At 43.5% G+C, this 24,600-nt stretch overlaps 1 protein-coding gene across 3 annotated transcripts in view; it reads left to right on the top strand.

Annotated features, from left to right (window-relative positions):
* The window catches only part of FLT3 (fms related receptor tyrosine kinase 3), a 56,538-nt gene that overhangs the window by 10,012 nt on the left and 21,926 nt on the right, over positions 1 to 24,600 (top strand). For all 3 annotated transcript variants that reach the window (XM_081197903.1, XM_081197902.1, XM_081197904.1), the window contains exons 2-9: positions 9,102 to 9,223; positions 10,836 to 11,032; positions 12,015 to 12,130; positions 13,983 to 14,103; positions 14,653 to 14,807; positions 16,791 to 16,927; positions 17,412 to 17,565; positions 19,702 to 19,867. In XM_081197903.1, the coding sequence (XP_081054029.1) occupies positions 9,102 to 9,223; positions 10,836 to 11,032; positions 12,015 to 12,130; positions 13,983 to 14,103; positions 14,653 to 14,807; positions 16,791 to 16,927; positions 17,412 to 17,565; positions 19,702 to 19,867 (1,168 nt within the window). The remainder of the gene's footprint in view (positions 1 to 9,101; positions 9,224 to 10,835; positions 11,033 to 12,014; positions 12,131 to 13,982; positions 14,104 to 14,652; positions 14,808 to 16,790; positions 16,928 to 17,411; positions 17,566 to 19,701; positions 19,868 to 24,600) is intronic.

Genomic DNA, 24,600 nt, shown 5'->3' on the forward strand with positions numbered 1-24,600 from the left:
ATGCTTGTTGGTGACTAAGACCAAATCATATGCCTTATAACGTAGAGGATATTAATTTAAAATTAGATCTTATACTTAACAATCAACATTTGCAAAGATTTCAGAATTAAAATCTGACCTTTTTATTAAACACACACACACATAGTTGAACATTTTCAGATTTTGCTTTACTTCAATTTAATTTTGCAGGCTACTTTAAGAAAAACTACACCAAATATCCTATCCTCTTTTAAATGTGTGGGAGGGGAGGGTGTTATTGGTTTTGTTTTTCTCTTGTTTTTTATTATGTATTTTATGCTTTTATCTTGCATTTTTATGCTATGAGATCTACAGATGAAAGGCAGTATACAAATTTAATAAAAAGTAATAATAATTGTTAGTGTTTATTTTTATAAGTCTTGTTAAGGCATTTGAAAAAATAGGATAGAAATACTTCAAAAATGTAACTATGGCATTTTTGCTGAAGTGAAGCAGACCCAGCTGGCAATATGAAGTATACAACCCAGAGCTTCTTGAAAGACAAGAGATGGAATATAAATAAAATAAATGTGTCGATCTACCAGATTTAATGCTGTTATCTCTTCTCTTACACACAGATGAGGTGTCTATATCCAGCAGTGCTTGTAACTGGAATGCTAAGAATAAAATTATAGGGGAAGAATATAAATTAGAAGTATTGTGACAAGGAAATCTAAAATTTGAGCAGGTTATTGAGAATTATTTCAGTTAGTATATTTCAGTTAGCACCCCTGTATTAAATACCAGTCTATATTGAAAATACAGTGGTGCCCCGCAAGACGAACGCCTCGCAAGACGGAAAACCCGCTAGACGAAAGGGTTTTCCGTTTTGGAGGCGCTTCGCAAAACGAATTTCCCTATGGGCTTGCTTCGCAAGACGAAAGCCCATAGGGAAATCTCTGGGACAGCGGGGAAGCGCAGCGCATTTAGAAGCGCTCGGGGAAAGCAGCGCACTTCGCTGCTTTCCCCGGAGTGCTTTTAAATGCGGGCGGCTGGGAGGGAATCCCTTGGCCCCCCGCGGGACTTCCCGAAGCTCTTTTTAAGTCCGGCGGGGGGCCAAGGGATTCCTTCCCAGCCGCCCGCTTTTAAAAGCACTCTGGGCAAAGCAGCGCACTTCGCTGCTTTGCCCAGAGTGCTTTTAAATGCGGGCGGCTGGGAGGGAATCCCTTGGCCCCCCGCGGGACTTCCCGAAGCTCTTTTTAAGTCCGGCGGGGGGCCAAGGGATTCCTTCCCAGCCGCCCGCTTTTAAAAGCACTCTGGGCAAAGCAGCGCACTTCGCTGCTTTGCCCAGAGTGCTTTTAAATGCGGGCGGCTGGGAGGGAATCCCTTGGCCCCCCGCGGGACTTCCCGAAGCTCTTTTTAAGTCCGGCGGGGGGCCAAGGGATTCCTTCCCAGCCGCCCGCTTTTAAAAGCACTCTGGGCAAAGCAGCGCACTTCGCTGCTTTGCCCAGAGTGCTTTTAAATGCGGGCGGCTGGGAGGGAATCCCTTGGCCCCCCGCGGGACTTCCCGAAGCTCTTTTTAAGTCCGGCGGGGGGCCAAGGGATTCCTTCCCAGCCGCCCGCTTTTAAAAGCACTCTGGGCAAAGCAGTGCACTTCGCTGCTTTGCCCAGAGTGCTTTTAAATGCGGGCGGCTGGGAGGGAATCCCTTGGCCCCCCGCGGGACTTCCCGAAGCACTTTTGAAGTCCGGCGGGGGTCCAAGGGATTCCCTCACCGCCGCCCGCCTTTAGAAGCGCTCGGGGGAACACCTGCCCCAGCCGCCCCACTTCGGAACGCTGTTCCGAAGTGGGGCGGGGGGGCGGGGACACCTGCCGCCGCCGCCCCACTTCGGAACAGCTTTCAGAAGTGGGGCGTGGGGGCGGGGACACCTGCCGCCGCCGCCCCACTTCGGAACAGCTTTCCGAAGTGGGGCGGGGGACGGGGACACCTGCCGCCGCCGCCCCACTTCGGAAAGCTGTTCCGAAGTGGGGCGGGGGGGCGGGGACACCTGCCGCCGCCGCCCCACTTCGGAACAGCTTTCCGAAGTGGGGCGGGGGGGTGGGGACACCTGTCCCATCCGCCCCACTTCGGAAAGCTGTTCCGAAGTGGGGCGGGGGGGGGCGGGGACACCTGCCGCCGCCGCCCCACTTCGGAAAGCTGTTCCGAAGTGGGGCGGGGGGGCGGGGACACCTGCCGCCGCCGCCCCACTTCGGAACAGCTTTCCGAAGTGGGGCGGGGGGGCGGGGACACCTGTCCCATCCGCCCCACTTCGGAAAGCTGTTCCGAAGTGGGGCGGGGGGGCGGGGACACCTTCTGAAGGCGGGCAGGGGGCGAAAGTCTTTGTCCCCCCTGCCTGCCTTCCCAGGGGCTTTTAAATCGCCCCGGACAGCGGAGAAGTCCTCCGCTGTCCGGGGCGATTTTAAAATGCCGCCCGCCAGCATTTTAAGATAGCCCCGCACAGCGGAGAAGTCCTCCGCTGTCCCAGGGTTTTTTAAAATGCTGGGGGTGGGAAGAAAAGCCCTTGTCCCCCCCCCCAGCCTTCAGAAGAGGTCCGGGGACAGACTGTCCCCGGACCTGGTCTGAAGGCGGTTTCCCTAGGAACGCATTAATTGATTTTCAATGCATTCCTATGGGAAACCGTGCATCGCAAGACGAAAAAACCGCAAGACGAAGAGACTTGCGGAACGAATTAATTTCGTCTTGCGAGGCACCACTGTAGACTGTTTTGGACCTTATCTACAAATTGCCACCTATTGTTTCTCAGAGAATTGTGCTGGTATTTGTCTTTTGTAAGCAAGCATTACGAGGTGCTCATATGCACAATGAACTGTTTTTTAAAATATATTTTAAAAAGAGGAGGGAATGGTAATTTTCTTATCTCAATCTGGAGCTTGGTGTCCAGATCGAGTCTGCAACCAGTTTTTGTTTGTGTCTTGAAAGTTCAGGGCTAGTTGACACTGTATTTCAATGCATTTTTGTAACAAACAAATGAAAGGTGCAGTACTAGTGGAAAGTTCTGCTGCACAAGTCCCATTGAAGTGAATGAATACTCAAGAGCAGTACTGTGCTCCCATTTATGTGCGTGCGAACTTCACAGTGGATTGAGCCTACGAAGCTTGCATAACGCCACTGAAGGTTAAAAATAAGAAGTCTTTATGCTGTACATGAAGTCCTTCTGGAAGCATGAGATAGCTTTTGTTGAAATTCTACCCTTTCATTAGAAAACTGGATCTGGATTCCAATGTTTCATTTGCATTTGAGGAAGTAACAGAACAGTGTAGCTGATGCCGACCTGGAGAGCTACATTAAGTTCAGCGGAGATGATCAAAGGCTTCAGACTGTCATGTCTCCAGCAAATTCCATGATGAAACCATGCAAAGCGAGTTTGATTATGGGTTGAACAGCATATTTTGCATATTTTGTGAAAGCGTCTTGATTCAAAGAGGTCAGAATTAGCATGGGGATTGCATCAGCTCGCCAGTCTGAAGCACTCCATGATTACAATGCCATGCTTGCTTAGTCTAGACTTCAGATTGAATTTAGCACATAATATATACAAAAGTATTGGGCTTGCTGTGCATAGAGGGCTTAAACTGGTTTTTCCATTTCCCATATTCATAACTCAAGCTTGCAACTTGTGCTGCTTAGATTGTGTGTTTGATTTTAAACTATTTATGTCCTGCTTCTTTTTCTGCGTTAGCATGTTACATTTGAGGTCTATTGCACCATTATTCTGTTTGTTGTGGTTATTTTAACCATCATAGTTATATCAACCACTAATATAATATAATATAATATAATATAATATAATATAATAGCATAATATACATTGATACGATATTGAAGAACAGTGTATACCAGAATATCTATCTCTCTCTCTCTCTCTCTCTCTCTCTCTCTCTCTCTCTCTCTCTCTCTCATAAATACAATCTATGAAAGGTTAAAAAAGAACAAAACAATAGATATATATTAAAATACAAATGGTTAAGAGGGCTAATACATTTAAAAGCATCCAGGTTTTTGTGTTAAATCATTGCAATTTACCACATTAGCCTCAACATTAGTTTCTCCTCAGTTTTTGGGTTGCCACTGCAAATCTCTTAACTCTGTCGGGAATTTGTCAGAATCAAACAACCAATATGTAATTTTTCCTTGAACATCACCATCAGGTACCTTACTTAACAATTTCAGAATAACCTTTGACCTAGATTTATTTATTTAGGGATTGAACACTGCTATGTTCAGCACTATTCCACATTCAGAGTAGACAGTTAAGATAAGATAGGAAATATGATTAGATCAGGAGCTATGGCCAATTGACAATCTCTCAGTCTGTTGTCGAGGCAACAATAAACACCTGTTTGCCCTTGCAAGATTCTATTCCTCAGTGTATCCTGCTGCCCATTTTGCACAGAATGCTAAGCCAAGCCATGACTAAGAATAAACGAGCAAGAATTTGGTTGCTCAGAGCAAAAGGCATGGGGGTTTCACTCGTCCCCTTGCTCCCACTTCTCTACCCATAAGTAAGCCATGATTTGGCTTAGTGTTGTGTCTGAACCCAGGCTCGTGGTTTGTCTCCCCCAAACAAATCAAAAGCAGTCAGCCAAGAGCAAACCTTGCCTACTGCTCATTGTTAGTAGTTTGGAGATCAAGTTTGGACTTAATCCTAAGGCAAACCATGACTTAGTTGCAGGTCACATGACAACAGCAAGTCCATGACCTGCAACTGGAAGAATTAAAAACTGGCATGCATCAAAGTCTTGAAACTTTGCAGCCACTTCATAACCTTAGGCAGGGCCTCCTTTTTATTAAAAAAATTATTGCCTCTGGCTGCTAGAATAACTTCATAGCAACTTTATCACTGCCTCCTTGACTCCACCCCAACATGCAATCACGGTTTGAAAGATCATTGTGTGCCGTACCAAAAATGAAAAATGCACTTGTTGCTGTATATATCTTTCTGCCAAATGAGCCCTTATTTCTGTCCAGGGCAGCACAACACCTGCAGCCTGCATACTGGAAACAAAGACTCAGTGCCGGGAATGCGGCATAGTTTCGTGCATTCGTAGATCACAGAACCAATTTTCCGGTAGCCTTTTCTGTGACATCTTTCAATACCATTGATCATTCTGTTCTTGGGTGTTAACTGACAACATGCTTTCTTAGTTTCTTGTCTTCCTTACTGTCTACTTTCTTTATCTGTCAGTGGTAATCCTTCTCCCTACGGTCCGCCACTTTCCATCTGAAGCTCCTCAAATATCTCCTCAAGTCATCTTCTCTCTATCTCATTTCTCTTAGTGCTATTATTTGTTTTGTCTGCAGTCATTTCCATACTATCCACTTGCAGCTGCACACTTCTTCTCCTGATTCGTGTTCATCTTCTCTTTTTAAAGATTTCTGCTTTTGTTTTGTTTTGTTATTTCTAACCAGATGCCTTCCAATGAACTTAAGCCAGGGTTTGGGGAACTGGTAGACCTCCAGAGGCATTGCTGAACTGCAACTCCCCTCAGTCCTGACCATTGATTGTGCTTGTGGGGGCTGCTGGGAGTTGAAGTCCAACACCTGGAGGACTACAGGTTTCCCATCCCTGCCTTATATACTGTCTTCCCAGTAGTTTTGTTTTGGGTCTAGGGATGGAAGGATCTGTCAGTTTCGGTTCTCTCCATTTCTCATTTTTTTTTCCAATTTCCAATTTGGTTCTCCACATTTCTCAGCAACTTGTGTGTACGAAAAATCCTCATGAACATTAGCACTTAGTGCGACTTTTACCTAATAAACACATTTATCTATGCGGTTTTGACTAATGTACACATTTACGTTCCTCTTTATGCATACTTTCCTCTAATATATGCATTTTTGGAAACATAGTTTGGCTGGAGAATAGCATTGCAAAATTCACGTAAGTGCAAATTTTGAAGGATTGCTGTGTTTCACTTCTCATGTCTGCAGCAAATTCCATGATGAAACCATGCAAAGCGAGTTTGATTATAGGTTGAACTGCATATTTTGCATATTTTGTGAAAGCAGCTTGATTCAAAGAGGTCAGAATTAGCATCAGCTTCGCAGTCTGAAGCATTCAGAAAGTGTAGATTGGATAAATCCAGTTTTATATGCTAACTGAATCAAATTTCTCTCCCAACCCTACTTGGGACTCCCTCTCCACCCCAAGAAAATCCTCTTTTTTTAAAAAAAAATAATAATCTAATTTTCATTCTTTTGTTTCATTTCAGTGGTGGCTTGTTATCATTTTATAGATAATTAAATCATAATTAAAAAATACAGATAGGAAAAGGAAGCTGAAGAGCTAAAACAGAGCTGTTTCTGTGTTTTCCTTCCTCTGTGTTTGTGCTGCCTCCCTCCCTCTGGATTATGTGTTCTTATTATTCCTAATCCCCAGCCGTTCTTCTTTTAATCAGTCCACTCTCTCCTACTAAGGTCCAACACTAGCTGCTTCAGCCTCACACAAATCATACACCCACACTTGCACTCCTCCAGTGTACAACTCTTCCCAGCCCTCTGGCTTTCTGCCAGCTAAAGGGGCATTTCCAAAGAGACAGAGTCTGTGCTTTGCCCAATAGCTCTGGTGCACAATGGAAATGGCGTTTGCAACACCGACCATGAGGTCAATGGGCATCATTGTGTTTTCTGGCATAATTTGCCTCAGGGTGGGTGGGCCATCGGGGGAAGTGGAGGCGACTATAAACAGCAGGCGCCTAAAAGCATGGAGAAGATGTCGGAGGCAGGCAGGGGTTGTGTGGAAAGCTGCTCCAAACAGATGCAAAGGAAGAATATCGTCATGAATAAATGAGAACAGAAGGAGCTGAGTTTCACAGCGAGGCAGAACCAAACTTTTGAGTTTCACAAAAGGGGGCGAGGATATGGGCAAGATGTGGCTGTGTGCAGAATGCATTCATTTAAAAAATGAATTTCCACCCACCACTCAGAAAGGTTGAGGGGGTCAGAGCAAAGGTACTTCCCAGCTTGAGAGTCAGGGGCTCAGCAAAGCTTGAAGGTGCCCAACTAGGAAAGCATTAATACTGTGGAAAAGGAAGGCATTGCCTCTTGAACCTCCAGCCCAGGACTACAAGCTACTGGACTTACGATAGCTTAGCATCCACTGCCTGAGGTAGACGGCTCACTCAGCCTAATGATAGGGCTGGTCCGGCAATTGAGCTGACTCTTAAAGCATTCCATTATATTAGATTACTATTTTGTTGTTGTGTTGTTGCTTTGGTTGTGGTCCTTATGCCTTGCCCAGCTATCTCAAGAAGGGCCGACAAGAATGCAGAGTATTTAAAACGGTCCAGGTTGTTTGAATGAGCTTTTATTGGGGTTGTAGTCACCTAAATCCTACTCAGAGTGACATTAATGGACCAAAATCAATGTTTTCTGTGCCAACTTTTAATCAGCTGCTGAAAACTTTTTTAAAAAAATTCTGCCAGGCCTGTGCAGACAATTAAGAGTGCATCTTCCACAGTGGTTTGTTCAGTGGCGTAGCGTGGGTTGTCAGCACCCAGGGCAAGGCAAGTAATTTGTGCCCCCTAACCCGTGGATTTGCGCCCCCTAACCATAACCCCCAGATGTTGCGCCCGGTGCAGCCGGCCCCCCCTGCACCCCCCACGCTACGCCACTGGGTTTGTTGATTCTTAAAACGGCGATGACAACAGCAAACTTGCTTTTTATTTTTATAATGCTTTTATTGTATAGTTTTTATCCTTTTAAAGTTGTAAATTGCTTTGATATGCTTTAATGGTATAGGAATATTAGTCATGTATATTAATTTCAGTCTACTCTGAGCAGGACTGAGAAGAAAAATGCTTTAGGTTCAAATAAGCACAACAACTGTAAGCCCGTTTGAGTAGGTCAAAACCAAATGCAGAGCACTTTATCTGTGGTTAGTTCCTTGTTTTTACTTCACTTTTCCATGTTCCTTATGTGTCATTTTTATCCTTTGGATTAGGATGTGGCTTTAAACCACAGGTAAGTGTAGTGCGGGTAAATAAATATACCGTACCTCAAACTGAGTACAAAGTAGTCACGACTTTATTTTCATTTTCTGGGAAACATTAACTATTTATTTATTACATCTATACCTCCTTTCAGTCTCAGGAGTTCAATGTGGTGTACATGCTCCCCCCCCCTTTAACTCAAACCAACCCTGTGAGGTAGGTTAGACAGAGAGGTAGTGACTGGCATAAGGTCACCCAATGAGTTTCATGACTGAGGGGAGGGTTGAATCCTGGTATTCCTGGTCCTCGTCCAACCAGTACACCACCTTCAAGCCGATCCTTCTCCTCCTCCTCCTCCTCCTTTATTAAATTTGTATACCACCCTTCACCCAAATATCACAGGGTGGTTCGCAACACTAATCAGGTCATATTGCATTGATCTTGTACCAGTGACTCAATGCCATTGCAGGTTACATTGGAACAGGCAGCAAACCTTTACAGAATACCGTCACTTGAATTGTTTTACGCTTTCCCCACCTTTTACTCTTTTAAGCTTTTTAAACAAGATCGTTTATGTTGATTTAAGGGTGTGTGTGTGTGTGTGATTCTCATTGTAAAATGGCAGGATATAAATGCACCTAAATTAATAGAACCGTAGAATTGCTGGAAGGGACCCCAAGGATAATCTGGTTCAACCTCCTTCAAGGCAGGAATTGCGGCTGAAGAATCCCTGGCAGATGTCCATCCAACCTCTGTTTTAAAACCTCCAGTGAAGGAGAACCCACCACCTTCCAAGGGAGTCGGTAGAATAAGGCAGCGACTGTTCCAATTCACCTTAGAAGAGGGGACAGTTTAGATACCTGGAAGATCAGGGTTCCAAATCATACTGAGAACTCGACAAGTGGAGAGGCTCCCTGTTCCAGACATTCATCAGCCCTCTAATTTATGGAGGCCAACAGGATCAGCAGAACTAATAGCTGTACCTTTGCTATTTTAAGGTTGCTTTTTCTGTTAATTTTATGCTGGATTGTGTTTATGCTTTTGGCGAATGCTTTGTGCTGGTTCTGCATTTTTTATTGATCGTATTGTACTTGTACTATTATCCTCAAGTTCCTGCTCGTAACAATGGCCTCCATTTCCCTTTTTTTACTTTCAGCTCTGATTCTTACACTGGTATCCACGGCTGTGATGGGCCTGGGTGCACCAGAGATTACATGCCTTTTAATCAAGCGAAACAATATAATGTCAGGATCATTGGAATCTTCACCTTCTCATGAGGTAAAAAGGATATGAACCTGTGTGGTCAGTGAAGACCAGCATCAATGACCTTGCTCTCCATCCCACCAACTTCAGAAGGGAGATAGATTGCAGTTTGTGGGATTCTTTCACCAGAGAGGCTCAGGTGGTACCCGCTTCACTAGTTTTTTGGTGCCAGCTGAACTTTAAATATGTTTTAAATGTATGCTGTGTTAACAACATACAAGATTATTCTAATTTAGGATTGAGGAATCTGGCCCTTCAGATTTCATTATTTTATTTCATTTAATAAAACTTCATCATGGTTTACAAAAATAAAAGAAAACTATTGTAATTACCAAAGGCACATCAAAGCAGGTATTTTAAATATTCAAAGCTACGTAAGACCAGCAGTAACCTAAAAACAGAATAAAACACATGGTAATGTCTACATATCTGGATATATGTTGCTAAATTCCCAACTCCCATCAGCCCCAGTCAACATGGCCCAATGGTCCAGGATATTGGGAGCTGCCGTCCAGCAATATCTGGAGGGCCACAGGTTCCCCATCCCAGTTTTAACTGAAAATGCCAGGACAGAACCTGCGACCTGCATGCAAAGTGTGTACTCTGTCGTTGGCTCTTACCCACTTAGGTGGGTAGCTCTTAATATCTAATGATATTAGAAAACAATGTTCACCTGTGTTTGTTCTTTACACTTAGGCAGGTGAAACTCAGGGAGGCATTCTGTGCAGGAGCTAGGAATGAAATGTCAAATCAATCAATCAATCAATCAATCAATCAGCCAGCCAGCCAGCCAGCCAGCCAGCCAGCCAGCCAGCCAAGAGATCCTTAGCATCTATGAGCCCATCAGTATCTGAAGAATCAGCTCTGTGGAATCAGCTTCTTAATGAACTTTATCTAAGGCCTAGCAATTGGCTCTTTTCCTAATGTATGTTTGTAATAGGGCTTTCCCTGAAGAGTGACTCTTCTATATTTGAAATATTATATAGTGGTACCTCGGGTTACATACACTTCAGGTTACATACACTTCAGGTTACACACTCCGCTAACCCAGAAATAGTGCTTCAGGTTAAGAATGTTGCTTCAGGATAAGAACAGAAATGGGGTTCCGGCAGTGCAGCGGCAGCAGGAGGCCCCATTAGCTAAAGTGGTGCTTCAAGTTAAGAACAATTTCAGGTTAACTACGGACCTCCGGAATGAATTAAGTACTTAACCCGAGGTACCACTGTAGTTAAATGCTTTTAAGATCAGTTTCTAGACTGCTATGTATCAGTGGCGTAGCGTGGGTTGTCAGCACCCGGGGCAAGGCAAGTAATTCGCGCCCCTCTGCCCTAGGGGCAGAGAACTGCGAGTGCGAGCGCCCCCCCCAGATGTTGCGCCCGGTGTGGCCGGCCCCCCCTGCACCCCCACGCTACGCCACTGCTATGTATACATTATGTTAAATGCTTTTAAGATCAGTTTCTAGACTGCTATGTATACATTATATACAGTGTGCGCGTGTGATGGTGTACATTGCTTCAGAAACATTTGTTTGAAAGTGGTGGATAAATCCTTAAATAAAATAAATAAAGCAGAGATCTTAAAAAAGACCAGTGTGGTAAAATATGTCTTTCCATCTCATGCAATACAGACCCAAGAAGACCACAAGTGTTCCCTGTATTATCAAAGCAGCAAGAATATCTATGAAGCAGCAACAGATTTCGAAGTTGGTGTGCTTGAAAATGTTGAAATTAAAGCAATAGTAAATATTTCAGAGAACATCACCTGTCTTTGGTTTTTTAAAGAGAACCAGACTAACTGTAATTCCTCTCTGGATTTGGAGAACAGGTAAGCAAAGAGATACATTGGGTGATGATTGTGATAGAATTTCCTATTATTTGCTCTGGTTCAGAAAAGTGCTGAGCATCTGGGGGAAGATTATACAAGCAGCTGGAGCTTTACTTGTAGTTTTTGCCTTAGCTGTTCGCACTACTGGAGAGGCAATTCGCAGTGACTTGCCTCTTCAGCAGAAGGAATAGCTGGGTCAAAAGCCACAACTACACAGAGTGCACAGTTTTCTCATATACTTATATGTCCCTACTTGACACACAAATTTAATCTTTAAACCTACCAATTAAATTCACCTCAATTAAATACAAAGAGCTAAGCTTTACTCGGGGCATACCCATTGAACTGAAGGGATGTAGCTTAGCCGCTATCAAAATTTTCAATTCTGAGTAAAATTTATTTGAATGCCACCCACTCACTTTAGATTCCACTGAAAGAGGTTCACTTATGTCATTCTGGACAGAGGTTCTTTCTTAGAAAAGGGTGGTTTAGCACTCTTCACTTATTTGCTAGAAGTCAGAAACAACAGGTGGGGTGGGCACCTGCAACCACACATTCAGAGTGAAGCTGCCACATCAGCCTGTCCAGTTTACAATATTCAGCAATAGTTACTGAATCTAGACATATGGTCTCTCTTGTGATGAGACAACTGCCATCACATATTTGAGTTCCAGGGGAATTTAAAAGGATCCCGGTGCAATAAGTACTTTGATAAACCTCCGAAGAAGCCTTAAACTGAGACCTTCTGCATGCAAAGCAGACTTTCTACCATTGAGCCATGGCCCTTTTCCAATTTGGCTAAGGCCTTTCTCCACAGAATGATTAGTATGATGGTTTAGTCTGGTCCCAACCACAGGTTTTGCTGGTTTGCCTGCTTTCTTGGTGTTGGTTTTGTTGTCAATTTGTTCTGCTTCCTTATACTTTCACATGAAGTTGGGTTTTTTTGTTGTTTTTTAATGGATGCTTTCCCCCTATTGTATAGGCATGTTGTTTCAAAGAAGTTTCCAAAAATAAGAGAAACCCAGGCTGGAAACCACACGCTGTCCATTAAAACCAAAACCGATAATTACAGGGTGACATTTACAATTCATATAAAAAGTAAGTATGACATGGAGACAAAGGAATGGCTTGATCACAACTTGATGAAGGATGATAGGGCAGGAACGGGTCCATGTATGATGTATGCCTAACTTTGAAACAGCAAAACATGTTGGATTCTTCCCCCTGCAGGGATTTTCCCACTCCTTATTTGAATATTTTCTCCTCCCTCTTTCAGTTCTGGTATTGTGTGCTATTTTTCCCACGTCACTCATTTCATTTCAAGCAAGGGTACGTCATCCCTCTCAGGAAAAAGCTCTGAGCTGCTCAGGGTCAATTACATTCTTCAATGGTGGCTGGGTTTTTATTTATTCCCCCTTAAGTATCAACCTGATGTGTCCTTGTTGTGACTCTTCTAAGCTTCCTGCTTTGAGCAGATGGGAAATTTAAGAGTATTCATCAACATTTGCTCTTCATATTTAAAAAAAAAAATGCAGGGAAGACAATTCCCTGTTTTGCTGAGGCTGGGGTTGAAGTGGGATTGAAACTAGGTGTAAGGAATAGTCAAGGCAATAAAACAACTATTTTACTATTAAAAGACACCTGAAGGTGGCCCTGTTTAGGGAAGTTTTTAATGTCTGACGCTGTATTGTTTTTGATATTTGGTTGGAAGCCGCCCAGAGTGGCTGGGGAGACCCAGTCAGATGGGCGGGGTATAAATAATAAATGATGGTTATTATTATTATTATTATTATTATTATTATTATTAATAATAATAATAATAATATTCTCTCTCTCTCTTACGTGAAATTTTTCTTCAGAATTTCCAACAGCTTTTAAAGGGAAAATGGTTCAAAAATATAGGGGACTGTGAAGCTACTACAGTCCTCTCTATAATTCCTTTTATAAAGAGATGTTTGTCTCTTTGCTGGGGAAGGGGAGTAGAAAATGCGAGAGAGGGGTCACATATACAACATGAATTTAAAACACTCTTATACCACTTTAATAGCCATGGCTTCCCCCCAAGAATTCTGGGAATGGTAGTTTGTTAAGGGTTGCTGGGAATCATAGGAGCCAACTCTTGGGGGCCATGTGTGCTTGGGAACCCACAACAATAAAATTGTGTGGGCTGGGCACCCACAAAGTCAATGAGAAAAGCCAGCAGGCGACAGCAGAACTGCCTCTGAGAGAAAAGCAGTTGAGCTCTACCTTCTGCAGCCAGCGAGTGAGGCACCCTTTTCGGTGTGGGGCTCAGATGCAGAGGCACAACCTCTCTGCCTCTGAGTCCAAGCCCCTACCTGCGGAAAAGAGTGTCTTGCTGTGGAGAGGAGGAGGAAGAGGAGGATCTGACTAGAGAGAGACAAAATAGAACCCTTTACATGAACAAAATGTCTAGCCCTTTTGTGAAAACAGCTAAATAACTTCAGCATCTCAGTATACAGCCGGTGCAGAAACATTACTCATGTGAATTTGGTTGATAGAGCTTTGTAAATATCGACGAACAATGCTCTCTCTCTCTCTCTCTCTCTCTCTCTCTCTCTCTCTCTCTCTCCCTTGTGAAATGTGTTTGTTTCTTCTGCATTTGGATGAATCTTAAGGCATCAAGACCAAATTTTCCATCACGGTTCTTGAGATCACGGTCTAAGTTTGTATATAACTAGGTGCCATTTTGAAACAAGATGGTGGGCTGAACCATTCCAAACTGCATTGATTTCAACCATTGATATAAAAACTGCACTGGGTTTTTTTGGGAGGGGGACTTCTTAGGGTTCCTGACCAACACTGAGTACAAGGCTGCTAGTGCTCTGATAAATGAACAATTGATTGATTGATTGATTGATTGTAAATAATAAAAGTAAAATACTTCCATGAATAAATAAATGATAAGGAATTCTTCCATTGTTTTCAATAGAAAGCCCAAGAAAGCCACATTTTATACTAAACAAGCAGCGAGAAGTTACTGTAAGCTGCCTATCAGAAGGATATCCTAAACCAAATTTTGAATGGTTTTCTTGCAAGACCCCTGATGAAAGGTAGGTCACCTGTTTTGCTACCAACCTGTCATGGTTTCTTTTCTTTTCCTTTCAACTCTACATTCAGAATGGACATCTTCCTACTGAGATAAGACTGCATACGCACCACAAACATGCACGACTGATAGACTGTATAAAAGGGAAAATACAGTAATCTGATTCTCCTTTTGTTCTGTAGAATTTCATGTCCAGCCACTGAAATTGCAAGCTTCTTGCCCCCTTTCCTCCCCCCCCGCAAAACCCCATTCTGAAATCAAATATGTATATGTAGTGAGAGGAACCAATGTTTTAGCAAGTGCCTCACTACTTCTAAAATGTGAGCAGCATACAGATCGAAGAAAAATTCAGAATCCTGTTTTGAACCACCCTTCTCTTAGAATCTCATTCTGCACCAAAATGCCAAAGACCTGCTCCAGATTTCGCAGGAGGCTTTTGCAGTTTAGGCCATCAGGAGCCCGTATGTGGAGTCCCCTTGAGTCATTCTTGAGTTGTAACGACAGCAGTGTTATTGGCTTTGCACACGTGGCCTTTTGTCATTCTGTTTTATAGCTGCAGAAGTTCTAAGGCTGCCCAAAGTGAAGACATGGATGGAAGACAACAGGCCCAGCTGAAATTACGAGACAACGAATTGCTCTTTCGACAACATGTGTGGTGTTGTGCAGTTAACGAGTTTGGAAAAGTCTGCTCCGAACTCTATACAATAGGTAAAGATACAAATGTATTTATGGGTTTGGACTCTTTAGCCCCTTTATTCATGCTAACAGTACCACTTCTTTAATAAGACCCAGTATGGTCTTCCATACACTTGCATAGCAGAGGGAATGTTTCATTAGACAGGTTGTGGAGGGTTTGCCATTAATATTTCCTTATGAACAGAAGGGATGGGAAACCTGCTGTTGAACTCTGACTCCCCTCAACCCCATTCAATGTGGTCAGGGATCAAGAATGGTGGGATGCTGGAGACCAGCAACATCTAGAAGGCCACAGGTTTGCCATTCCTGCTGCACAGGGTTTCTCTTTTTGCTATCTGTCAGTGGAAGAAAAATGCCTGCAGAAATATAATCAAGTACAAGTTTGGGCAGCCTAAGGATCATTGTGGTTCAACTGCGATCCTTTCTTGTTAAATCGATTCAATCTCTCACCTCCTGTAAGATCCTCAGTTCTTGGTTTTGTGAAGCATAGCCAACGCACCACCCAAAGCAGCTTTTATACTTCCATTCCAGTCCCAGATTTTGAAGGGCATAAAATGTGACGCTGCCAATTGATAGGGTGAAATTGCAGCCTTACTGGTGCAAAGCGTTGCCTGGCATTGTTTCTCTTCAATTGGGGAAGGGCAAGAATAGAAGATTCTTTGCATGGGGAAGGTCCCTGGTTCAGTCCCTGGCATCCAGTCCATATTTCTATGTGAACTGTGAAAATAATGTCATGTTTTTTGTTGAATGGTTTGTGTTTATGTTCTGTGCCAATAAAACATGTGCAAGATCTCTTTTATTTAAAGTGTTCAAGCAAAAGAATTTACAGTGGTACCTCGGGTTACAGATGCTTCAGGTTACAGACGCTTCAGGTTACAGACTCCGCTAACCCAGAAATAGTATCTCGGGTTAAGAACTTTGCTTCAGGATGAGAACAGAAATCGTGTGGCGGTGGTGCGGCAGCAGCGGGAGGCCCCATTAGCTAAAGTGGTACCTCAGGTTAAGAACAGTTTCAGGTTAAGAATGGACCTCCAGAACGAATTAAGTTCTTAACCCGAGGTACCACTGTATTTATTTAAATGTTTTGGCACACTTCTTCATGACACTATGAGTTGGAGGGGAACAATCTAAAATGGTTCCTCCTCCTCCAAGTCACTTATAGTCTAAGTATTGACACTCTAGAATTGGTTAGCTTCCTTCCTTCCTTCCTTCCTTCCTTCCTTCCTTCCTTCCTTCCTTCCTTCCTTCCTGGAATCTTATAATGTATTATTTACATTGATGACTGATTAAAAAAACAGACATCATCAACCAGCCCTCCTTACTCTCATGAAGACCTTCTTCTGCCCCTCCCTGGGGACTGCAGATTTTATTTCCATAGAATCATAGAACTGTAGAGTTGGAAGGGTCCCTGAGGGTCATGAAGTCCAACCCGCTGCCATGCTGGGCTGCAATGCCCAATGTGGGGCTCTAACCCACAACCCTGAGATTAAGAGCCTCATGCTCTACCGACTAGGCATGTACACCAGACCAAGGCAAAGCACTAGAACCTGTTCAACTTTCCACTGCCTTTATCTTCAGCAAAAGCAGCCTGAGACTTTGCCTTCAGCTTGGATCCAAGTGTGTGTGTAAGTGTGCACTTAGGATGACTTTGGGATTTGGAAACTAGTTGATGGAGGTGTGTGTCTAACACTTGCTGTGTTTAGTTCTGAGGTTGCATTTGCGTTCATTCAAAATTCTATTAGTGTTTTACTAGGGCCAGAAGGTGCGTTTTCCATTGATTTTGGCATTCTAAGCTGACTCTGTTTTAATTATCTGCTCTGTTGCTGCTTCACATTAGCATTTAATTGTTGATCATTTTATTGCATTTTGAATGATGTTAGCTACCCTAAGCACTACTTTGGTAAGTGGAAAGGGATAGTACTAGTAGTAGTAGTAACTATTATTATTATTATTTGCTGGTATTGTTATTTTATTGGTATTATTTTTATATTTCAGATCTAAGTGTACCAGGAAGCTCTATGCAGGAATTCTTTCTTAAAACAGGAGAGCTATTGCTTTTAAGATGTCGTGGTATATCTGGTGATTATAACTTTGGAATGAAGTGGTATTCTGAAAGCAAGCAATTGATTCAGGTACCAAGAGGAACCCATTTTCCTGTCAGCACTTACTGTAGCCTTATATTAAAAATACTAACTTTAAAATTCCCTGTGTATCTCTTGTACCTGTGTAGCTGTTCAGAAATCTTACTGCTTTCCAAGTGTCTCAAAGGTTCATGAGAGAGTCAGGGAGAGTCAGGGAGAGAGTCAGGGAGAGTTCCCACACTTCTAACACTTCCCAGTGCCTCTTACCAAAATACCCGCTTGCTAATGGCATTTTGAAGACTCTTGCCTAACTCTGGTTCTGAAAGAAGCCCCATATTAATGTCGTAATATATTTTTTAAAATACTGAGTTGGAGCCAGACTTTTGATTCAACTGAAAAGCTTATGAGACCTACATTAGTTGTGACTCGCTAAATTCCTATTGATTTCAGTAGTTCTGAAGCTTTGCACAGCTCCACACCACAAATGAATGTCACCATCTCTTAAATACTAACTTTTATTTTTTTAAAAAAATAGGGCATGTCACTCGAAGGAAGGAAGAATTTGAACTCCAAGAGGGTTAAGACGCAATATGCATTTGTTTTCCCAATGAAAACACAGAGTCACAGACATTTTAACTGCTCGTCCAAAGAACTTGCTGCAAATAAGAGTGCTTTGGTTACAGTTTTAGGTAAGTCGTCTGACATATAAAATGTTTGCATAGGAACATAGAAAACTGCTACCTGTTGAACTATGTCTACATCCCATTGAATTTAATGGGGCTTACTCCTGGGTGAGGTTACTGTTGCAGCCTTAGGTGGTTTATAAAATAAATGCACAGATACACACATAGCAGCTTCCACACCCTTTGTGCCTGTTTCACGTGTGCCTGTTTCACTGCATTTCCTATGATGGAATGAGAATGATGTATAGTCCAGGATATTTTGTTTTTATTTTATGTGTTAATGGCATTTATATGTCACCCAATAAGAGTGTTTTCTGGCTAGCGTGCAAATAATACAATATTAAAATTTAAAAAAAAAACTCATATAAAAATCCCAGCATTAAAAATCAGCACAAGAATTTCAGCCGCAGAGAGTTAAATAGCATCATTGAATAAATATTTGCTGGTCCAGATTGGCTGAGAATCTTTTAGTGCCTTAGCAATACTTGTCTGATTTCAAGTCCTCTAAGAAGGAACTAGTGGGACGCGGGTGGCGCTGTGGGTAAAACCACAGAGCCTAGGACTTGCCGATCGTATGGTCGGCGGTTCGAATCCCCACGGCGGGGTGAGCTCCCGTCTTTCGGTCCCAGCTCCTGCCCACCTAGCAGTTCGAAAGCACCTTTAAAGTGCAAGTAGATAAATAGGTACCGCTTTACAGCAGGAAGGTAAACGGCGTTCCATGTGCTGCGCTGGTGCAGGCTCGCCAGAGCAGCGATGTCACACTGGCCACGTGACCCGGAAGTGTCTGCGGATGGTGCCAGCTCCCGGCCTCTAGAGTGAGATGAGCGCACAACCCTAGAGTCTGTCAAGACTGGCCCATACAGGCAGGGGTACCTTTACCTTTACCTTTAAGAAGGAACTGTGTTGCTCTGACAGAGCAAGTTGCTTGGCACTGAATTAATATTCCGTTGAGGAATTAAGCACCTATCTTGTGACCTATCAAGTGTTTGTTGCTTCTCAGGGTGAAAATTATTGTGCATCAAGGCTAAGGATGCGGGGGGAGGGGCAGAATTGGATACAGTTCACATTTAAAGGTGAATCTACCCGATTCTTACTTTCTGAAACAAAATGAGAACCAAAACCCAGTCACCCTTCAAAAATCACACTTCTCCAAATCTTGCGATCCAGTTCTCTAGCCAAGTAATATGTACAAAAATGCATACACTGGGGCAAAGTGTGCCTAGAAAAGCATGTTTCTGGATGATGACCGACCAAATCTGGACAATGACGGACAAAAATGCATTAACCTGGGGGGGATATGCTTTGCAAAAATGCATGCAAATGTGCATGTTAGGAGAAATTCATTAAATAAATTACAAACTGATAAGGAAATGTGGAGAACTGAAACTGTCATGAAGGAAAATTGACAGATTCCTCCCCTCCCCTCCCTTCTCCTCTCCCCCCCCCAAAAGGTGAATTTTGACATTTAAAGCAATGTCAAGGGTCAGGCTGCATGAAGGACCATCTCTTCTTATGGGAATCTGCCCATCTGATGAGATTGCCTTTTGCTCCCCTCTTATTTGTGCCATTTCAATTTGAAGCAAGATTGGTGGCAAAACGTGAGAGGGCTTTTGCTGACCACATCCATGCCACGCACTTAACGCACATGGCTTGCCCCAAAGAACCCTGGGAAGTGTATGTTACCCCAACAGTGCTACAATTCCCAGCACCCACAACAAACTATTGTTCCCAGGGTTCTTTGGTGGTGGTAAGGTGCTTTAAATATGCTTTATGGTGTAGATGTGACTTCTCTGGTGGGAACCTGCATATGCCCCAATAATTCAGGTTATCTTCCTCTTCCTTTCTTTTCCGTTGGTAATTGAAAACCATCCTTTTAAAACAAGCTTTTGATTCTGTTCCTGCCGCATGTATTGATAAGCTACTGTCAGACTTTGGGTTTTGGCTTTTTTCTGGAGTTTTTTGCTTTGTTGATTTGTATTTTGAGGATCGGATTATTGTTGCTTTTAGCTTCCTTTTTTTATTTGTAAGCTGCTTTGAGCAACTCCTTTGCGGAAGGGAAATGCAGGGTAATAAATTATTTCCGAAAACGTTTTCATTTTAAATAAAAATATCACAACATCATTTTGATATATCTTTCAACAGATAAGGGTTTTATCAATTTCACCAACGCAAAGGAAGATTTTGAAGCTGGTGTGGCGGAAAAGTTGTGCCTTGAAGTCACACTAATAGCATATCCATCAATTAGATGTATATGGATGTCTTCCCAAATGTCATTTCCTTGTATACAGACTTACACAGATGTTTACAGGTAATTAACTTTCTTTGAATGTGCTTCTGTTGTGTGTAAAGACTTGCAGCCACTATTTTCTGCACCCTTCTGAGTCAACAGGTTTAGAATCGTTCTGTGTATTTGTTTCCCATGTTTTGTATTGCCACAATCTCTGGTTAGATAAAAAGGTGATTGAAAAAGACCCTTAATGGTTCTTGTTTTAGACAAAAATGCACTGCAATCCTCCCCATGCTCTGCTCACCATCTCATGTTGCACATTGTATTTCTTCGTTTCTTCAGAGTCAATGCAGCAGAAAACTCAGGACATATATAAACCACCATCAATGGTGTCTGCAGGAGGCCTTCAGTCTTGCAGTGATCAATTGGCCATATAAGGGATGAGAGGATCTTTTCATTATTCTAGTCTCAAGCTGTATATATCTTGCTTTAGTACCCCCATCCCACCCACCCAAGAATCAATTGACCCGTTTTGTGTACTTGCAAGAGCACACATCCATTGATTGCTACTCTGAGGCAACCATGAGGAGGCGCTATTATTATTATTATTATTATTATTATTATTATTATTATTATTATTATTATTATTATTTATACCACCCTTCTTCCAAAGATCACAGGCCAGTTCACAACATAAAAATACAAAATGAGAACACAAAATACATAATAAAACAAAAACAAATCAATACCCCCCCACAAACACATTTAAAAGAATGTTAACCAGCCGAAGGTCTCGTTATACATAAACGCTTTTGCCTGGCACCTAAAGATTTATAACAAAGGCTGTGCTTGCTCTGTGCTGGATCCAAACCTGTGACTAATGTGTGTAAATCCATGGCAGAGCATCTTCTTTGGATGCAGAAAGGTCCTGGTCCAATCTCCAGCATCTCCAGGTAGGGCTACCTGTTGAGCCCTGTCTGAAACCCTGGAGAGCTGCTGAAAGTCAGTGCAGACAGTGCTGAGCTCGGTGGACCAATGGTCTGATTCAGTATAGGGTAGCTTCCTAAATACTATTCAAAGAACAATACAGATATTCACTGTGATGGTTGCTCTGTCTCCCATCTTCAACCATAAATCCATAGGCACAGCACAGACCACCTGAGTGAAGCTCACAAACTACTGCTGGTTCACGGACCACAGTTTGAGAGCCCATGGTCTACAATGACTGGCCAAATCCCTATGGGGTTTCAGGAAGGGGGGCTTCTCCTAGCCCTCCCTGGAGATGCCAAGGATTGAATCTATGCAAAGCAAATTTCCTGAGCCCTCCGAGCACAGATCTTCTGGGATGGGGGAGAAAAGCCATTTCCCTACTCAGTTGCCCACTGCGGTTCTTCCCAATGGCTAAAAGAGGACCTATATCTTTTCCCTCCTAGGGAGAAAAGTGGCTAGGAAGGGAGGGGAGATGCCAAGCAGATCAATAGTTGCTCTCCCTCTCCAGTTCTCTGCTCTGCCTGAAGCCAAATGGAAAGTAAATTTCCACACAGCACTCTCTTTTTGGGCTTTTGATTTCAAGCCACACCACAATGACTCCCATCCACCTACAACTTCCTCTAAGCTTTTCCAGAAAATGTTCTTAGTGCCCTTTGGTTTTTCTGTTCCCTCTTTGTAAAATAGAAGGTATCTCTCCGCTCATTTTCACTTCCCCAGAATTAAACCAAAAACGTATCAATGACTATTGCAAGCCTTCCTTTATTTTCAAGCAGGCTGGCTGAAACTCCTGCACTGAATCGGTCTCATGAAACTGAAATTCACGTATAAATGCTACTTGATTCCCTACATTTTATTACCCTTTTATGTATACAGTGGTACCTCAGGTTAAGTACGTAATTCGTTCCGGAGGACCGTTCTTAACCTGAAACTGTTCTTAACCTGAAGCACCACTTTAGCTAATGGGGCCTCCTGCTGCCGCCACATTGCTGGAGCCCAATTTCTGTTCTTATCCTGAAGCAAAGTTCTTAACCTGAAGCACTATTTCTGGGTTAGCGGAGTCTGTAACCTGAAGCGTATGTAACCTGAGGTACCACTGTACTAGCCATTTGTTACATCAGAGCCCAATTATATGTCACATCAGCCTTCTGCAACCTCCAAATGTTGGACGGCAACTGCCATCATCCTATACTGGCTGGGGATGAGGAGTTTTGTAGTCTGAAACATCTGCAGGGCACAGGGGAGGGTAAAGTTGCCTTCCGTCAGTCACACTTTTCTATTTTTAAAAAGGAGCTTGCTTCGATCGGCCACTTTTATTTTGAACTGCAAGGGAAGAGGGTGGGTGGGAGAGTTTTGAGACTAGTGGGTGGGTGAGAGGGGAGAGGAATTTGGAGGTTGCCATATTGGCATCTTATGTAAGATGAAAATCATGAGTCACTGAGATCCGTTTCCCAAAGACTCCCTGCTTGAAACCCTGCAGAGCTGCTGCCAGTTTGTGTAGACAGTACTGAGCTAATTGGAGCAGTGATCTGACTTGGTATAAGACAGCTTCCTATGTTCCTAAATCACTGGCAACATTTGTTAAGCACAATTTTTGAAATATTTATACAATTAACTAACATGTTAAGGTATATGTATTTGGGTTCTGTCTGTTCTGCATTGAAACTGAGTAGTATTATATGTCTTCTTTCTCTTCCTCTGTAAAGTACAAAACGGCTATTTATAAAATATGACGCAGGGTGAGATTCTGTAGCAGTGCCCAAAGTTGCCGGACAAGAAAACATAAACACTGCCACATTGGTCCTTGAGCATCACTCACCACCAGCAACAGAGGGACTTTTCTCCCTGTTTGTTGTTGTTTTCCAGGATGTCTGTAACATACTTAGATTTATTTCTGGTCCATTACAGAAATGAATGATGCTGTTGCAGGATACACTGAGTAGCTGAGGGAGGGGTTTCCCTGTCACTGAGCGCATAGATGTCATTTGTCAGAATGTTTTTAAAATGTTGCCTTTCTAAAGGATGCTTTGCAGTCTTATTTTTGCCCATCTGTCCAAGGCAGCCCTTCCACAGCCAGATTTCTTTTCCAAAGTTGAGAGGAGCAGATTCCTCTGGTACTGTTGTGTGCTTAAACACTATTTTTGAAGTAGCAGGTATACAATTATGTATACAGCCATTCTTCCCTGGGAATCGTGGCTGTGATAGGGAGGTGATCTCTGGCAGGTGCCTTCCAAAGCCAGCTTTCCCTTGCTTCAATGCAGGAAGGTTGCGGAACCAGTTTTTCAGAGCTCGCTCCATGGCAGAGAAAGGCATCTGGTAAGGGCACTTTCCAAGGGCTTTCATTATGTGACATTGCCACTGCAGTTGATGAGGAACACAGAGCTCCCTATATGTTGTTGGAACCCTGACCATTGAACCACCCTCTAAGAACAAGAGGCTGGACCAGGTGGGCCCTGGGCCTGATCCTACAGGGCTCTTTGCAGTGGCGGACCTACATTTATGGGGTCCTGAAGCTTGGACGGTCATGGAGCTCCCATCACAACCAGCAACAAGGTCAGGGTAACCACTGTTATCTTCCTCCATGGCAGATCACCACATCCTAACATCTGTGCTACTGACTCTCAAACTTCGGGGTTGTTAAAATATAGACAACAAAAAATTAATCAATTTGAGTCGGGCAACGCAAATTGGGTCTACTAGACCCAACATTTTTAAGCAATGTAGACCAAAGTCACCTCTGGGGCCTCTCTGGGGCTTCATTAGTTTCCTCTTTGACCTGTCCCTGCTTCTTTGTATGTTCTTATGCTGGCCGGGGCTGGTGAGAGCTAGACTCCACCAAGATATTGAGGATCACAGGGTCCCCTGCCCTATCTTTGCCGCAGAAGTACTGTGTGGTTGTTCTTACTGGACTAGAAAACCCCTAACCTTAGTAGAATGGGCACTGATTCCAAAGGAATTTCTTCTGTTAGCTGAGGCAGTAGCTGGTGGCCTGGTGGAGTGGAGTCACCTACTGTACCTGACCTTCTGGCAGATGAGTTGTTGCTGCTTACAGGGAGGAGAAAGGGACGTGGGTGGCGCTGTGGGTTAAACCACAGAGCCTAGTACTTGCCGATCAGAAGGTTGGTGGTTCGAATCCCCGTGATTGGGTGAGCTCCCGTTGCTCGGTCCCAGCTCCTGCCAACCTAGCAGTTCGAAAGCACGTCAAGTGCAAGTAGATAAATAGGTACCGCTCTGGCGGGAAGGTAAACGGCGTTTCCGTGCGCTGCTCTGGTTCGCCAGAAGCTGCTTGGTCATGCTGGCCACATGACCCGGAAGCTGTGCGCTGGCTCCCTCGGCCAATAAAGCGAGATGAGCGCCGCAACCCCAGAGTTGGCCACAACTGGACCTAATGGTCAGGGGTCCCTTTACCTTTACCTTACAGGGAGGAGAGAGGGAAAGGACAATGTTGTGGGGAGCGCAGCACAGTGCAAATGTACCACAGAGCCAATCTAGTGCTCCTACTCGTGCATATTCACTGTGCCCCCTCCTTCTCCTTCCAATAAGCAGCAGTGACTCACCTGCTTGGAGGTTAGGTAAATGTCCCTGCCCTACCATGCTGTCTGATACTGAGTTGATGAACCTCTTTCCAGAACTAATGTTTTCAAGGTGAGCTCACCATTCCTATTCATGGAAGAGGGCACCGATGTAGCTTGGCCACGATGCTATACTGGGTTCTCATCCTTTGATAGCTGCCTGGTTTGGTTTAAAAACAACAACCACCTTTTAAATCGCAAATGCATATGGACACATGCTTGGGTGACTCTTCCTTCCTTCCTTCCTTTGTGAAA

Source organism: Podarcis bocagei, assembly GCF_964188305.1.
Source record: "Podarcis bocagei genome assembly, chromosome: 6".
In the NCBI taxonomy this organism is placed as follows: domain Eukaryota; kingdom Metazoa; phylum Chordata; class Lepidosauria; order Squamata; family Lacertidae; genus Podarcis; species Podarcis bocagei.